This window comes from Pelophylax lessonae (genome assembly GCF_965119305.1).
Source record: "Pelophylax lessonae genome assembly, chromosome: 2".
Taxonomy (NCBI): Eukaryota; Metazoa; Chordata; class Amphibia; order Anura; family Ranidae; genus Pelophylax; species Pelophylax lessonae.
This window is the reverse complement of record NC_138769.1, coordinates 295,813,178-295,831,527: the sequence shown is the minus strand read 5'-3', so window position 1 is coordinate 295,831,527 and position 18,350 is coordinate 295,813,178. Positions and strand designations below refer to the sequence as shown.

Sequence of the window (18,350 nt, the reverse complement as noted above, 5' to 3'; positions counted from 1 at the left end):
AACGCCCAGAACACCACCCCAGCCCGACAGGCTGGCATCCGTGGTGATCACTGTCCACAACAATGGACGAAAAGACTTGCCCCCCCGACACCGCCGGGGACTGGAGCCACCACAGAAGATCCCTTCTGGTGGTGTGGCTCAACGAGATCCGCAGATCCAGGGATTGCGGCCGCCCGTCCCACTCGGCAAGAATCTCCGCTTGGAGACCCCGCATGTGAAATTGGGCAAAAGGGATCGCCTCGAAAGCCGAGACCATTAAACCCAGACATCTCATGCATGTCCGGAGAGACGAGTGCCGGATGTCCCTGAGGGACCTGACCTCGTCCTGAAGAGTCCGAAGCTTGTCCTCCGGCAGGAAGACCTTCGCTTGGACAGAGTCCAGAATCATTCCCAGGTAGGGAAGACGAACCGAAGGACAGAGTCGACTTCGGAATGTTTATAGTCCAACCGAAATCCTGCAGTGTCCGCATCGTGGTGGACAGGTCGGTCACCAGGCTCTGACTGGCGTTTGACCGTATCAGGATATCGTCCAGATACCCCAAGACAGCAATGCCCTGTGCTCGCAACAGGGCCAGAACCGGCGCCAGCACCTTGGTAAAAACCCGCGGAGCCGAAGCGAGACCGAAAGGTGACGCCACAAATTGTTAGTGATCCTCCGCAATGGCGAATCGAAGGTACCTCTGGTGACCCTCGAAAATGGGGATGTGCAGGTACGCATCCTTCAGATCGATGGAGGCCATGAATTCCCCCGGACTCAGGGAAGCCACCACTGAGCGCAGGGATTCCATGCGGAACTTGCAAACCCGCACAAAGCAGTTCAGAGCTTTCAAATCCAGAATTGGACGCACTTTGCCCTACTTTCTGGGCACAGTGAACAGATTGGAGTAAAACCCCTGAAATCTGTCCCGATGAGGCACCGGAACAACCACCCCGTGGGCCAGCAGGTCCCGCACCGCCCGGTGCAGATCCTGCAAGCGCTCCGGAGATTTGAAGATTTGAGGGAAAAAATCTCCCCGCCGGCCGAGAGAGAAATTCGCGCAGACGTCCCCCCACCCCAGAAATGGGTGAGGGCGCCCCTTCAGGCGGAAGTGGTATGGGAAGTTGAACCAGACTGGCCGGACTTCTGCTTCATTGCCCACGGCTTCTTCTGGGAGCCTTGGCCTTTGAAGGGCTTGCTCTTGGATTGCGACCTAAAGGCACGAAAGGACCCCTGAGAGGGCCTAGACGAGGAATTCCGTTTACCACGGAAGGACTTATGCTTGTGAGACTGGGGTAGGAGAGTACTCTTGCCCCCCGTAACCCCTTTTATCAGAGTATCCAAAGCCTCGCCAAAAAGGCGAGATCCCGCGTAGGGAAAATCCACCAGCGTCTTGCGAGAAGATTGGTCGACCGACCAATTTTTCAGCCAAATCAGACGACGGTTCAGGATCGCCACGCTGGACAGGCGCGCAGCCAAGGGAGCTAAATTCAAGTCCGCATCACAGAAGTACATGACACCCTGATGGATCTGGTCCACCATAGCCAACGTGGTAGGCGAAGCTGAATCAGCCACCAAGGTGCGTCTAATCGCAACAGCCTGTGCCGCCATAATGGAAGCAAAAATAGGCTTCAGCATAGAACCAGCAACCATATAGGCATGACGGGCAAGAGACTCCATTCTCCTGTCCGTAGGGTCCCGGAAAACCGGGGTATCCTCAGAAGGCACCGCAGTAGCCTTGTTCAAAATGGCCACCGCGTGATCCACCTGAGGCGCCACACACCAACGCTCGTCGGTGGAGGGCGCAAACGGATAAAGCAGTTTAATCTTATTAGGCACAGTAAAGGGCTTCTTTAAATTGCGCCACTGTTCATTAACCGTATGGTGAAATTCAGCAGGACAGGGAAAAACCTGCGCTGATTTTCGCGTCCTCTGCGTTCCAAAGGAGGACACCCTAGCAGGAGGAGTAGGCTCATCCTCTAGGTGCAAGGTATCCTTAATGGAAGCAATCAGCTCATTCATGAGTGCAAGCTCTTCAGGCGAGCCAGGGGGAGAAACATCAACCCCCTCCACCTCGGACCCCAGAAGGTCCAAAGATGAGCGGGACCCCGAGAAGGGTACGCCAGCCACAGCAGCCACATCGCCCTCTGAATCAGAGGAAAAGGACACCCTGGCCCTTTTAGCGGATCGTTCAGCCATCAGCATCTGCACCTGAGACACTAAGGAAGCCACCACAGCGGTCAGATCGCCCCCCTCGGGGGGTGCAGCAGCCCCCTGGTCCCCCACCAGGGCGGGGGGAAACTTGCTATCCTGAGAATCCATGCCCCAGTAATGAAAAGTAAAAAAGGTACTAGCCCTTTAACACCACGGCGAGCGCAGCCCACCGTACACTACTGTATGCACCGACCCCGCAGAGGTAGATAACACTGAGCAAGGAATGACAGGACAAAGAAGGTAAAAACCTGGAGAGAGCACAACAGGCTGCTTCCACCGATCGCTGTTCCCAGAGAAAGAGGAAGTGATGCAATAGCTGGCTGACTGATATAGCCTATGAGGCTCCGCAAACATGGCCGCCCGGCTAAGGGATGAGGCTACAGGAAAATGGCGCCGACATGTGCTCGGATGAGCACGGCCCACCAAAATGGCGGCGAATGGCGCCAAAACACGGCGCTGTACAGGGACAGGGCCGGTCACAGCATGCAAGCAAGAAAAATGGCGGATCGCCGCAGCAACACATGTCTGCACCCAGAACTGCACCCAGAGCACAACTCACAGCAGAGCAGGATGGCCCCCCCCTCGCAGCCCACAGGCAGTGCAGCCATACAAGGACCTGAAAGGGAGCCCGCACTTACACAGACATGGGGGGTACTACACAGCCACAGACTGACACCAACACAGAAGGTCCCCACACAGAAGGTGCTTACCGTACCAGATGGCGTGGGGAGCCGTCTCCAGCGACAAACCGCTATCAAGGCAGACAGGGAGTGCCGCAGCCAGGACGCTTGTGGACTGCAGCCATAGACCGCAGCATGGCGTCCAGTGAGGTAGCCACCTCACAGGCAGCATCCTTGCAGCGAACAGGGATGGGTCGTTCAATGTGCCAGGGCAAACCTAAGCTGAACGCTCGATGGCAGGCTGGGGATCCATCTGGCTCTCAGCCCTGGGATCCAGGGCGGCCAGTCCGAGACCCAGCTCCGCATGATGATTCTTCATCCGAAGATCCCTAAACTAAAGCTGACAAAACAACAGCTAGTAAAGAAAAGAAAAAAATACTTGAAATAAAATCAAATAAAGGGTAGAAGGCTGAGACTGAGCCCCAGCACAGGAAAGCCAGCTACTCCTAAGCTAGGCAAGATCAAACTGAGTTGGGAATGCTGGTGCAGGGAGGTATTGACTGAGGGGACAGCCCCTAGGGGTGTGTCTATGCTAAAAGCTTTTGTATTAACAATTCTTGTTGCCTAGCTACTCCTACGGAGCAAAGGTCAATACCCATTGGTGAAGACTTGGGAAGGGGCGGCGACTGTCGGAGGACGTAAGAGAAACTGGATTTTTTTGTTACTCACTATAAAATCCCTTTCTTTTGACAGACACAGTTTCTTCTATTCTCGACCATAGGGTTATATCGCCACCTACAGGAGTAGGACTCTAGGCTGAAAAAAGAAACTCAACACCGCTGGGCAGTCCTGGCTGATATAAACCCCCTCTCTGCATAGGCAATCCAGTTACAAGTGTCAAAGGAAAAAAATAAAAATCACAGAGGGGTGGGTGCTGTGTCCATCAATGAAAATCAGAGAGATTTTACGGTGAATAACAAAAAAAGAAAATCCAGTTTTCTCTTTCAATCATTGATGTACACAGAGTCTTCTATTCTCGACCATAGGGACATCCCAAAGCAGTGCCCAAAAAGTGAGGGGTGGGAAAAAAAAAAAAAAAAAAAAAAAAAAAGGCCAACAGGAGCTCAACTGGAACACAAGAGCCCATCCAGAACCCTCCGGAGGGGGGGACAGAACCTCAAATATATTTACCTGCAAAACTTTGAGGCCAAAACATACATCTAAAGACACCAGGACATCCACCGTGTAAAAATTAGTAAAAAGGTGAGCACAGGTGACCAGGTAGTCGCCTTGCTGATTTGAGGCACAGATGCCTGATGACGGAAGGCTCAGGAAGCACCAAGCACCCAAGTAGAGTGCACCGTTATAGGAAAGGGGGGAACCTGACACATGTTGGTTTAGACATGAACCACAGTCTGTGTAATTCACCTAGAAATGGTGGCAGAGGATGCCGTCAAACCCTTCTTAGGCCCGTCCATGATCACAAAAGGGGAATCGACCTCTGAAAGGACTCATTAGCGGACAGAGACACTTGAGTTGCCGAACCACATCTAGGGCGTGCAGAGCGCATTCCTTAGGATGCAACCGGTGAGGACAAGAGGAATATAGGACAAATGTCCACATTCAAAAAAAAAAAAAAAAGCAGAGACCACCTTCAGTAAAAAAAAAAAAAAAAAAAAAGGGAGGGGCAGAGATGGTAAATCACCTTGTCCGTGTGAACCAAATAAGGAGACCTGCAGGACAAGGCCGCAAACTTCGGCACTCAACAAGCAGAAGTGATAGCCACTAAAAAGGCCACCTTCTAGGATAACTTAGGCAAGGGGATCTCACGAATATTCTCAAAAGAAGGTCGTTGAAAAACAGAGAGAACCAGATTCAGACCCAAAAGGCAGCAAAAAGAAGTGCACTGGAGGCGCCACATGCCTAACTCCTTGAACGAAAGTATGGGTCAAAGAGTGTGTAGCTAGGAGACGTTGAAAATAAAAATGGCCAGAGAAGAAAAGCTGGCCCTTGATGTTACTTAAGGCTAACTTCTTCACAACGCCCCGCTGAAGAAAGGCCAATATCCTAACCACCATGAAGGATTGCAGATAAACACCAGCAGCCTCACACCACAGGATAGACATAAGCCTTCCAAGTGCAATTGTATATCTTCCGGGAAGTAGACTTTGGTGCTTTCAGCATGGTAGGGAGGACAGACTCAAACAATCCCCTATCCTATAGAACTAAGCTGTCAATACCCAAGCCATTAAAGCCAGTGACTGTAAAGCAGGGTGAAAGATCAGCTCTTAAAACAGATGATCTGCCCTGAGCGGCAGGCACCAGGGGGCATCCGCGACCGACCGCATGACATCAGCATACCAGGAGCAGTGGGGCCAATCTGGAGCCACCATAATGACTGGAATTTCTTCAGTATATATCCTTCAGAGCAGGCAGGGTAGAAGGAGGGAATGCATATATGAGATGATACCGACTCCAAGACGTCACCAGGGCATCCACTGCATCGGCCAAAGGCTCCTTAGTTCCGGCCGCGAACCTCGGCACATTCCTTTTGAACCGAGAGAGGGGTTTATATCAGTCAGGACTGCCCATAGGCGGTGCCGAGTTTCTTTTTTCAGCCTAGTGTCCTACTGCTGTAGGTGGGGATATAACCCTAAGGTCGAGAATAGAAGACGCTGTGTCCTTCAATGAATGAAAGAGAAAGCTAGTTGATGAGTGAAAGGTGTGTGCTAATGAAGTTAGCTGGTAAACTCCTTCCTGTATCTTATTGGTTCCGCTGTCTCTATACCATGGAGTCTCTGAAGCTTTCTAAGAATTATAGCAAGTACTAAGATAAAGCTTTGTTCTCAGAATCAAAAGAAAGCTTGTATTTTTTTGCAACCAAGATACATTAATGGTATATTGGTACATAGGGGAGCTGGATTTTAGAAAAAAAAAAAATATAAAAATAAAAAGAAAGGTGAGCTTTGCCTTTAACCGCTTAAGGTCCACCCTATAGCAGTTTTACTGCTACATGGCAGCACTTCTATGCCGGATCACACACAGCGGGAGCTGAGCGGTGGGTACCACAAGCTCAATGTCCACCAAAACCAGTTGTTCATCGAGCAGAGGCAGAAGGGAGGTCTGCCTATGTGTGTGTCTCTGCAAAGCAGGGACTAGCATCCATGTCTTCCCTTAATAAAAGCACCTCCCACAGTGTAGTAAAAAACTGGTAAGGAACACAGTTAATCCTTTGATCGCCCTGATGTTAACCGCTTCCCAGCCTGCACCACAATATTGCAGTCCTACTATAAGTCGCTGATCACCACCATTACTAGTAAAACAAATTAATAATAATAACGATAAAAATAAATAAAAATATACCAGTGTGTAGACACTATAACTTTTGCGCAAGCCAAACAAATGCTTATTGGGATTTTTTTTTTTTTTTTTTAACCAAAAATATGTAGTAGAATACATACTGGTCTAAATTTATGAAGAAATTTGATTTTTTACATTTTTTTTTGGATAGGTTTTATAGCAGAAATTAAAACATTGTTTTTTTTTTTAAATTGTCAGTCTTTTTTTGTTTATAGCGCAAAAAATAAAACCACAAAAGGTGATCAAATACCACCAAAAGAAAGCTCTATTTGTGGGGGAAAAAAAAAAGAAATTTTATGTGGGTACAGCGTTGCATGACAGCACAATTTTCAGTTAAAATAACGCAGTGCCGTATCACTAGAAATGTCCTGGTCATGAAAGGGGGGGGGGTAAATCTTCCGGAGGTCAAATGGTTAAAGTAGAAACTTTCATAGGAGAAATACTGAGGCTTCTGGTGCCAACCTCTTTCTAAAAATTATCAGTTGCCTCGCTGTCAATTCTGATGCACCAATCCCAAGCCCCCAAACAAGTATGCAACAAGTGATGACTACTGCGAAACTAGGATTTTTTTTTTTTTAAAAAGGTAGCAGTTATAGCCAACATATTTTCCCATTACAAGTTTGTTTTTAAAAAACAATTGTACAAAACAGTGGTGATGAAGAAACTGGCTTTTCCTAGGCAAATGTACTAGTAGTATAGATAAGGTCATTATATTGTATGATTGTGACAGTACTGTATTTTGGCCTAGGCCGACAAGGCCCAGGCCTAGGGCAGCATTTTGCAGGGGGGCAGCAAAAAAGCTGCCCCCCCCCTCCACCTGAGACTCTATTGGCCACTGGTTGCTAGAGCTGCCTCTCTCACCCCCCTCTCTCTCTCTATCATCCTCCCATTCCCCCATCTCTCCCTCCCTCATCCCCCCCTCTCCCTCTCTCTCTCTCCCACCCCCTCTCACCCCCCTCCTCTGGTTAGATGCCAGGGGTTCATGCTTGGACCTAAATTTTGGAGGGAGTCACGTCCGTTAAAAAGGGAGTGGAGCAAATTTACATAGGAGGGGGAGGGAGGGGGAGGGAGGGTGGGCCCCCAAATTTAGTCTTGCCTAGGGCAGCACAAAACCAAAATACACCACTGGATTGTGACCAGCTTTAAATTGAACACCAGACCACTTCAGAAACAAAAAGGACTGCCAGCTTGGAGGAGCAGTGTAAAATGGCACTTAGATGTATGTAAGATACTGGATCATATGAACAGATGTGACTGGAAAAGTGAAGGGACAGGATTCTCAATTTTCTGTAAAAAAATACAAACAAACTAAGTTTTTTATAAAAATAATCTAAAAAAACCTTACCTACAAAGCGGGATCTGCAAAGCTGCCATAACTGGCACAGGATCGCCCTTCCGCACCAACTCCCTGCTATTTTTTGCGTATAGTTTCTCGTAAAACCTTTTCCCACCTTCCTTCTTGTTATCTTCATTATCCTTTTCCATCTTATCAATGTCAGTGGCCTGTTCCTCAGAATCTACCTCCTGCAAATAGCTTTTTGGGGACTCTTCTTGTTGGGTGCCAGGAGGCTTGTGAGCCTCACAATAAGCAGTTTTGCGCACAGTGAAGGTAGTGCCATTCAGTCCAGTCTCACGTACTGGTTCCACCTTCATGAAAAGTCCAGCCCTCTGAGCACATGTGACATGGAAGGCTGTATAGCAGTTTGCCTTGTGACACTGAATTGAAGCTCCACGTCCTTTAAGTTTACACAGGTAACATGTAAGTTTCCATCGAGCTGGTGGAATGTTATCTATACCTTCAACTGGCTCCAGAAATACAGTGTTGGCAAAACAAACTTCTGGAACCCAGATAGCACATATTACATGTGCCCACCGTCCATCACTAGTTTGTTTAAAAGCCCCACCCTGATTAGGACAAAGCACACAATTAACTGGGCTTGAAGGTGACTGCAAACAGCAGCGGCAAAGCCACTGTCCTTCTGGGATGTATGGCACACCATAACACTCCTGGTGAACTGCAAGGTTGCACATATCACAAAATAAGATTGCATTACTGTTGTGGCACTCATCATCCAAGCATACACAACAAAATGCATTTTCATCAATAGGCGACTGTGTTACACCAATACGCTTGTTTTGAAGGTATGACTCCTTTTCTAAACTGTCGATCAATAGTTCAAAGGTGTCTGCAGAAACCATTGAAAAACCATCATTCAGGCGCTTTTCATTAATCATCTCCAGCCATGCCAGATCAACCTCATCCAGATCATATTCAATATCCTTATCCACCTCTTCTACTGGGCGCTCAGTGTAGCGATAAAAAGTATCTGGCAATACAGCGTTTTCTGGTAGGTTTTCCACATAAACTTGCTCAACTTCTCTGAATACAGGCTGGGGTAACTGTGTTAAATTAGTACTCACGTCTTGCTTTGGACAAACTTCTCTCTTTTTACCTTTGGTTGAGGTCTTTCGACAGTTGGTAGACAGAGTTACCTCGCTGTTTTCTTTGTTGCTGTTGCATTCAGTGATGTCTTGAGCTGTAAGCTCATCTTCAGAAACAATCCGAAGAGGTTCAAATATACTTATTCGGTGAAGACGCCCATCTATCTCAATATCGACCATGCGTTGTGCCTGTGCATATGTCAGAGTCTCTCGACTTGGCGAACAAGATAATCCATAAGGGGAGGAAGACTGCTGTCCATCATCACCTTGATGTGATTTGCGGCGTGGTTTTCTCATGTCCTTCGAATAAAAAGCCCTATGAAATATGCATAGATGTAAATAAAAAAAACAACTAAGCTCTGACAAATTAGGACAAACACAAGAAATATCAACAATATCTGTACTTTCCAGAAAACTGTATTTTTAAGTCCCCTAACCCACACAACTTTAAATAGAAATGAGAGTAAATGGACAGTGCTGTAAAAAAAAAATACAATGGGTGGATTTTACGAATATTGGAGCAGACAGAATCAGGAGCAGCAGTGCATAGTAACCAATCAGCTTCTATCTTCAGTATATTAAAGTGGTTCCAAAGCCTAAATATTTTTTACCTTAATGCATTCCTTGTGTTAACCACTTGCCGACCACAATACGTACATATACACTGCAGTTTGCAAGTGGTTTACCAGGGGATATGGCTGAAGCTATCAGCCATAACCCTGGTATCTTTTTTCAGCCGGTGGCTGGCTTTCTGATGAAAGCGTATCGAGCGGCTCATATCCACTGGATCACTTTCTGAAGCAGCGGGAGGGGACTCCCAATCCCCCCGCAGCTGTTTCTCGAGCTTAAAATTTTTCAAGAAAGGATCCGACAGTCCCCATGGCTGGTCACAAAGGCAATGAGAGACTGGATCTTCTCCGATTGCCTCTATGGCCTTGGAGGACTGGAGTGACGCCATGACGTCACTTCTGGTCTAGGGCGTAAGTAAACAATTTTTTTTTAAGAAATAGATCAGCAAAAAAGAAATGTATTTTTGATTGTTTGCTTTTAAAAGGTAAAGGAGAGATTCAGGGAATTTTTGACCCCAGGTCTCTCCATAAACGGGATCGGTCATCCTTATATCTATGACTACATTCCTTGTAAATGGAATAAAAGTGATAAATATAAATAAATAAAAAAGGGACAGTGTAAAAATAAAATAAATAATATAAAAAGAAAAAGAAAAAAAAAAAAAAAAAAAAAGGTAAAGTGCCCCCATCCCTTCATGAAGCAAACACATATGCAAGTCGTGCACGCATAGGTATGTTCGCACTGCACATGTGAGGTATTGTTGTGAACATTAAAGTGAGAGCAATAATTCTAGCGCTAGAACTCCTCAGTAACAAAATAAAATAAAAAAAATTGGGGTATCGCCTATGGAAATTTTTAATTACCGTAGTTTGTCGCCATTCCATTAGCGTACACAATTTTAAAGCGTGACAAAGTAGCTATTTACTCAGCATAACATCTTTCATATTTTACAAAAAAAAAATTGGGGTATGTATTGGGTTGTTTTTTCTAATTATAGTGTATTTTTCCCTAAAAAACTGTTTGAAAAACCGATGCGCAAATATTATGTGACATACAAAATTGCAACGAGCGCCATTTTATTCCCTAGGGTCTCTGCTAAAAAATATATATAATGTTTAGGGCAGGGGTCTCAAACTGGTGGCCCTCCAGCTGTTGCAGAACTACAATCCCCATGAGGCATTGCAAGGCTGACAATTACAAGCATGACTCCCAGGCAGAGGCATGATAGGAGCTTGAAGTTCCGCAACAGCTGGAGGGCCGCCAGTTTGAGACCCCTGGTTTAGGTGTTAGGCTCCGTTCACATGTAGGCGTTTTGGGGCGTTTTTGGGGAGTTTTTCTGCTCTAGGATCAGCTCTCAAAACACCCAACAAGACAAATCCTATTCATTTCAATGACCCCTGTTCACATCTGAGCGTTTTGACGCTGTGAGCAAAACGCCCAACGCTCAAAAAAGTACATGAGCTTCTTTTTGGGCAGATTACAGGCGTTTTCCATTGGTCTCTATTCAATCTAAAAATGCCTGCACAAAAAACGCCTGTAAAAACGCCTGTAAATCAAGGTAAAAATCGCTGTAAAAATCACGGTAAAACGCTACGCTCAGGTGTGAATGTAGCCTTATACGTAATTTTTTTAGCAAAATATATGGATTAAAACTGGTAAACAAAAAGTCCCAGAAAAGGTTTGGTCTAAAATGTTTAGGCATTAGTATCCGCCCTCACCCCCCCCCCCCCCTCCTTACAATGACCTGAGGCCTCATTTAACCCAGAGCTTTGCACATCTGCAGTGCTTACCTTCCCCTCACTTCCTGATCTCACAGGCTTCGCTGCGGTTAGACAAAGCCAGTTACAAAGGGGCTGGGACTGCTGTCTGTGTCTACGGATAAGGGAACAAGGCTGGGGAGTGAGCCTGCACTGGTGGCCCCATTCAAAGTGGCTTTCTATTGGGGCATTCACTGAAGGGGAGGAGCTAGGTGCACCAGTGGGGGGCCTGAGAAGAGGAGCTTTAGGGCTACCATGTGCAATTCCATTGCACAGAGCAGGTATGTATAAACCTATTCAAAAAAAAAATAATAATAATAATTGAAGGTTTACTATGACTTATTAAAGAGGTTGCAAACCTCAGAAATTAAAAAAAAAAAAAAAAACGGACACCTGAAAGACAAACACATAATGAGCTAGTATGCATCGCATACTAGCTTATTATGAAATACTTACCTTAGAACGAAGCCCCGCAGTGCAGACCGCTCACCTGTCTCATGGGTGACATGTTCGGTCGCCCTTTTTCAGGGTTTGCAGCATCCGGCCATCTGATTGGCTGGAGACGCGATGACGGCACTCCCACGCATGCACGCGGGAGCCAACGGTCACGGCACAGGGCTCTGAAGCAACGGCACGAGTGGCCGTTCCTTCAGAGCGCATGCGCCAGTGATGTCACTGGCTGCATGCAAAGTAAATATCTCCTAAACGGTACATGTTTAGGAGATATTTACAGTACCTATAGGCAGGGTTCGACAATCCCCGGGCGCCAGGTCGCATTTGCGACTAGAATTAGCGACCTGGCGCCTGGGGTGCACTGCAGGAGATGTCCTGTTGCTTTGCGCCCCCCCCCCCCCCTCGAGCGCTCGAACTCCGCATCATCTGAAAATTGAGGCCCCGGCTTTTGGGCCTTCTCCACTGAGATGCTGCCAATGGGAAACTGGCGGCCTCTTGTGGTGGCCGGGAGTATTACAGCAAGCAGTAATTAGGAATGCAAGGGATTTCCACTGCTTGTTTTCAATGCTCGCCCTTCTCCTTCCCAAGAGGTGGAGAGACGGAAGTTTTTGCAGTCTTCATCTGGCGCCCTTTGCTTAAAGGTAAGTGTGCAGGGAGTGTGGGTATTATTTGATTTTATTTTTAAATCCCATTTTACACCGCTCTCTCCTGGAAGTTCAAGGATAATGTGTTCTACATATTTATGCAATTCTGCAAAAGAGTGTAAGGGCTCTTTCAGATGGCCGCTCCGCTGTTTTTCTCCGCTGCGGGACTTTTTTTTTTTTCACGGAGCAGATGACATTTGTGTCATCCGCTCCGTATGTCCGCATATCATCCCATCCGTTTGCGGATGATATGCGGACATAATGTAAGTCTATGGGCATTGCGGATGTCAGCGGAATACCATCCGCTGACATCCGATTTTCCTTCCTTTCCGTTTTTTTGAACGGAGGAAAAATAGGGTTCTGTTCCGTTCCAAAAAACGGAACAGAACTGAAAGGAAGAAAATCAGATGTCAGAGGATGGTATTCTGCTGACATCCGCAATGCCATAGACTTACATTATGTCCGCAAATCATCCGCAAAAAAATAGGATATTTGCGGACACACGGAGCGGCAGTGTGAAAGAGCCCTAAGGGCTCTTTCACACGGGCGTTCCGATCAGATCCTCCTGTCAGTTTTTTAGGCGGATCTGATCGGGTGCCCCATTCAGCCCTATGGAGCAGCGGATGTCAGCGGAGACATGTCCGCTGACACAGCTGCCATCCGCATCCGATCCTGTCCGTGAAATCCGGACAGATGGAAACCCTATTTTCCATCCGTCCTGGGGATCTGATCGGATGGGATCGGATGAGAGCGGACAGGCGGTCCGCTCTCATCCGATTCCCCATAGAGAGCAGCGGGGCTCTGACACCTCCCTCTCCGCACATAGTGCGGAGACGGAGCTGTCATCCGCCGGCTCAGCGGATCGATCCCCGCTGAGCAGAGCACGGTCCGCAACGGAATGCGGACCGTGTGAAAGGGGCCTTACTTTAAAAATTGCATTTTGTGATCTCCTTGCAATGTGTTGATCTTTTGTTTTGCATTAAAATCCCTTATTCACAATAAGAATCTTTTATGGAAAAAAAAAAAAAAATTATTATTTTTCATCATCTCCCTGCCCTGCCATGCCACACAGCCGATGGCCCCTTTCACACTGGCTTTCTGATCAGGTCCGCCTGTCAGTTTTTCAGGCGGACCTGATCGGACCCTTCAGTCTCTATGGAGTGACAAGCCGCCGCCATCCGATCCTGTCCGCCAAAAACAGACGGATGGTGGTTCTATTTACCATCCGTCCAGTGAATCGGATTGGATGGCATCGGATGGAAACAGATGATCCGTTTCCATCTGATTGCCCCATAGAGGAGAATGGGCTGTGTCTGCATAGCAGAGTGGACAGGACCTGTCATCCGCCTGCTCAGCGGGGATCAGCAGAGAGATCCCCACTGAGCATGTGGATTCTGCTTAGCGTAGGCGCCCGTGTGAAAGGGGCCTAAGGTGGCATATGTTACTCTTGGTCACTGGATCTCCTATCGCCCCAACCTTGCTGCACTGTTTAAATTTAAGATCGGTTATTTTCGTTATTGAAAATAAAGCTTTGTTGTTAAAAAAAAAACTGGCTCCTAACTTTTTTAGCTGGCTCCTAGATTCCAAACAAATTTGTCAAGCCCTGCCTATAGGTAAGCCTTATCATATGCTTACCTATACAGTAGGTACAGGTTGCAGGGGAGGGTTTACTTCCTCTTTAAACTTTGAAAACAAAATTTCAAATTTTATTGGTCAATATGCACTAGGACTCAAGAGCGTTTGGATCCTAGTCAGATCCTACCCAAGTGAGCCTGCCAGGAAGTTGTTATCTGTGACTGGGTAAATCCCTTCCTCGCAACTGCACATATACGAGGTGAGTGGCTTGTGGGGCAGGGAAAGCCCCAGTCTCTTATCATTGGCCTAGTACAGGTGACAGCTTCCCCGTGGGCTCAGGTGGGTTTGGACTAGGATGCAAACATGCTCAAGCTCATCACTACCATGCACAGCTGCTTCAGTGTAAATGACTCCAGAAAGCTCACATTTTGTTTTAGTGACGGAAGCTTTTGCCAAATTTCAGATAAAAAACAAGGACAAAATGACAAGCGCAGAATGACTTATTTAAATTATACAAAATACAATCCATATGCCAATAAACTTTTGTTTTTAAGTTACCAAATGATGAGTAATGAACACTTAACTATTAAAACATTGGGTGTGGGTATTAAGACCAACACTTGCTTACTGCCACACTTGTGTTATGCAGGTGGCAACAGGTCAAACACAGAACGCATATGCAAGAAAAATGAATGTATTTCAATAAGCCTTACACCACTGCGGTGCTTTCACAGGCACTTAAAAGAAGTAGGGGTTTTTTTACCCCCCATTCATACTTACCTAGATGGATGCTGCATCTGTCCCCTGGTGCCTCTGCACTGAGAATCAAGCGATCGGCGGTGTTTGGTTGCTCGGCTCTGACAGCTCCGTGAGCAGAGAGCTGCTGACAGTCAGGTAATGATTAAGCACACAATCAGTGTGTGAAACGCGTCTACCTTGTCACGGTTGTCATAATTTGGATGTCCAGTCAATAAATCTGGATTTTGACTCAACCTGGAGTGCTGCCAATTCCTTTTCTTTTATCAAGTTTTCACGGAGGCGAGCCGGGGCATGCACCTGTGTGAGTCATCAGGCAATCACACCACCTGGAGCAGTGAGTCCTTGTCTCTTCAGGCTTGGTACTTAAGTGGTAAATTCATTGAAATGTATTTTTCCCCAAAAAATTGCATTTTAATGACCGCTGCGCAAATACAGTGTGACATATTATTTTTTTTTTGTCTGGGGGGGGGGGGGGGGGTTCTAAGAAATTCTATTAAAAAAATACAAGTGTCAGAAAAAGGCCTGGTCTTTAGGTGGGTAAACTGACCTCATTTACAGAGCAAACTTCATCCCTTTGATCTAAAAGAACCAAATGATACAATGTTTCTATTTATCTCAGCTCTGAGCAATGGTAATAAACATTTGGCTACTAATTTATTTTTTTTGTCCGCTCTGAGCAGACATTGGCTCTGTACTGAATTGAGGAAATGCTGGATTAAGATCGAGATTACAATTTTTTAACGATTAACTCTGCCGCTGTAAAGAATTGCAAACAGGCAGGCTTTCATTGCAGAAGAAACATGCACTTTCTCTACTAATACAATAAAATGTGCCTACCCGCCTGCCTGCACAGCTCAGTTTACGTGGCCTGCCCAATCTCCGTGCACCGGAGTGACTGACTCCTGAGAATGCTTAGGAGCAGCATCATCCTGTGCCAGCCAATGAATATGGCCAAAGATCAACACACAGCACAAGATGCCAGCGTGGGACTGGAAAGCTGAAGCAAAGGTAATTTTACTTCTGCTTTAACCACCTCCCGACCACCCGCCACCTTTGAGAGAGAAGGACCCTGAGAGAGAAGGACGGTCAGCTGTTGTAAACACAGCTGACCGTCCTTCTCCCTGCAATGACCATAGAGCCCATGTGATCCTTCTATATAGGATCACATGTCTCTATGGTAATTTCACAAGCCAAGCCCCCCCCCCGGTTAGAATCACTCCCCTGGGCTTACATTTAACCCCTTGATCACCCACAGGGTTAACCCCTTCCCTGCCAGTGTCATTATTACAGTAACAGTGCATATTTTTAGCACTGATTACTGCAGAAATGTCACTGGTCCCCCCAAAAGTGTCAAAAATGTCAGTTAGGGGTCCCATCTGTCCGTTGCAATGTCGCAGTTCTGCTAAAAATTGCAGATCGCCGCCATTACTAGTAGAAAAAAAAAAATTTACATAAATCTTTCCCGTAGTTAGTAGATGCGATAGCTTTTGCGCAAACCAATCACAATACGCTTATTGCAATTTTTTTTTTACCAAAAATATGTAGCAGAAAACAAATTGGCTTAAAATGTTAAAAAATTTAAATTTTTAAATATTTTTTTGGGGGAATATTATATAGCAGAATGTGAAAAATATAGTTTTTTTTTTTCTTCAAAATTGTTGCTCTTTTTTTGTTTATAGCGCAAAAAATAAAGATCACAGAGGTTATCAAATACCACCAAAAGAAAGCTCTATTTGTGGGGAAAAAAAGGACATTAATTTTATTTGGGTACAGCATTGCACGACCGCGCAATTGTCCGTTAAAGTAACGCAGTGCCGAATCGCAAAAGAGGGCCTGGTCATTAAGGGGGCAAATCCTTCCGGTCTTAAAGTGGTTAAAAGTATGCCATCAACAAACTTTGAAGGTAAAAAAATACCAAAACTATGAACATAGTTTGACATCGTTCCCCACAAACGCTTACTGTACAAACTAAGGAAGGTAGGTATGGACCATAAGGTGAGTACCTGGATAGAGAACTGGCTCCAGGGGAGAGTCCAGAGGGTGATGATTAATGGGGAGTACTTGGATTGGGCGGGTGTGGAAAGTGGGGTCCCCCAGGGTTCTGTCCTGGGACCAATCCTGTTTAATTTATTCATAAATGATCTAGAGGAGGGGATATCTAGTACAATCTCAGTATTTGCAGATGATACTAAATTAGGCATGCCAATATCTTCTATGCAGGATGTGGAAACCTTACAAGCAGACCTGAACAAAATAACGGGGTGGGCAACTACATGGCAGATGAGGTTTAATGTTGAAAAATGTAAAGTAATGCACTTGGGGGCCAGTAACCAGAAAGCAAGCTACTCACTAGGGGGGAACCTCTGGGTGAGTCTAGGATGGAAAAGGACCTGGGGGTACTGGTAGACAACAGGCTTGGCAGTGGCATGCAATGCCAAGCCGCTGCAAGCAAAGCCAACAGAATACTGGGATGTATAAAAAAGGGGATTCACTCCAGAAATAAAGAGATTATTCTCCCTCTCTACAAGACTCTGGTCCGGCCACATCTGGAGTATGCTGTCCAGTTCTGGGCACCGGTCCTCAGGAAGGATGTGCTGGAACTGGAGAAAGTCCAGAGAAGGGCAACAAAAATAATTAGGGGAATGGAGGACATCAGCTATGAGGAAAGACTACAAGCACTGAACCTATTCTCTCTGGAGAAGAGACGATTGAGGGGGGATATGATATCAATGTACAAATACTGTACTGGTGACCCGAGCATAAGGAACAAACTATTCAGAGTAAGGAAATACAACAAGACACGTGGCCACTCACTAAAACTAGAGGAAAGGCGGTTTAACCTTAAAATGCGTAAGGGGTTCTTCACTGTAAGAGCAGTAAGGATGTGGAATTCTCTTCCACAAGCAGTGGTATCAGCAGGGAGCATTGATAGTTTCAAAAAACTATTAGATGGACACCTTAAAGACCACAACATACAGGGGTATACAATGTACGGTTAACAGCAAACACACACACACATCATAGGTTGAACTGGATGGACTGATGTCTTTTTTCAACCTCACTAACTATGCAACATCAACCAATCTAAAATAATTATAGATTGTTGTTGTTTACTTTAGGCTGACCGAACATATTTCACATTCTCCAACCACAACAGAGGTTCTAGAACAGTAAGGTCTTGTTTACATCAGTCATTTTGAAACGCAGTATGAACACGCATGCAAGAAAAATAAAATGTGTTTCAATGAGCCTAGTATACACCATTATGGTGCTTTCGCATGCATTTAAGAAAAACTACAACATGCTATATTTTTACATGTAAACATACCACAAATGCATGGAAGTATACCTCAATTTTTTTTTTTTTTTAAATCATAAATATTGCCACAGCTAACGCGTTACAGGGCATTGAACTTGGAGCCCTAAATCTACTATTTGAACACATACACTGAGGGCACCCCTAAAAAACATTGCTAATTGCTGTCCTCTGTTCAGCAAGGCTCTCATTCCTAGTAAATATCAGCATGTACTAGGGTGCTAGCAAAGTATACGCACACAACACAGCAGGACACAGGACAAGACACACACTACACGTCACACAAACAGACATTTACTCGTCTGAGGTGTCAGGCTCCGTTATAGGCGGCAGGCGAGATGAAGGGTTGCTTAGGAGTGAGGCACCCACAGCTCCATCGTCTCAAGAATTCTACACAGATTACAGGGGAGGGTGCAGCTGAAGAGGTAAATAACAGCTAACCAGTACGGGGAAGAGGAGAGTGACAACTTCAGGCAGCTGCTGCTCCTGCTTCCGCTTCCGGAGCATTCCGCTGCGACGAGGGTGCGCACGCTGAATTATGACGTTACGCGTTCTGAGCCCCCTACTGGCTGAGCTGTAAACACCACCCTGCAACATCATATTCAGCTGCTGCCCTATAGAACGTCTCTTGCCCACAACCAAAATGGCCCCGTCTGTTCAAAC

At 46.1% G+C, this 18,350-nt stretch overlaps 1 protein-coding gene across 1 annotated transcript in view; it reads right to left on the bottom strand.

Annotated features, from left to right (window-relative positions):
* The window catches only part of BRPF3 (bromodomain and PHD finger containing 3), a 67,159-nt gene extending 49,086 nt beyond the window's left edge, over window positions 1-18,073 (bottom strand). Inside the window, exons 1-2 of the mRNA XM_082245613.1 lie at window positions 17,980-18,073; window positions 7,517-8,929 (exon numbers count right to left, since the gene is read on the bottom strand). Of these exons, the coding sequence (XP_082101739.1) occupies window positions 7,517-8,929; window positions 17,980-17,981 (1,415 nt within the window). The 5' untranslated portion in view covers window positions 17,982-18,073. The remainder of the gene's footprint in view (window positions 1-7,516; window positions 8,930-17,979) is intronic.
* Window positions 18,074-18,350: the final 277 nt, after the last annotated feature.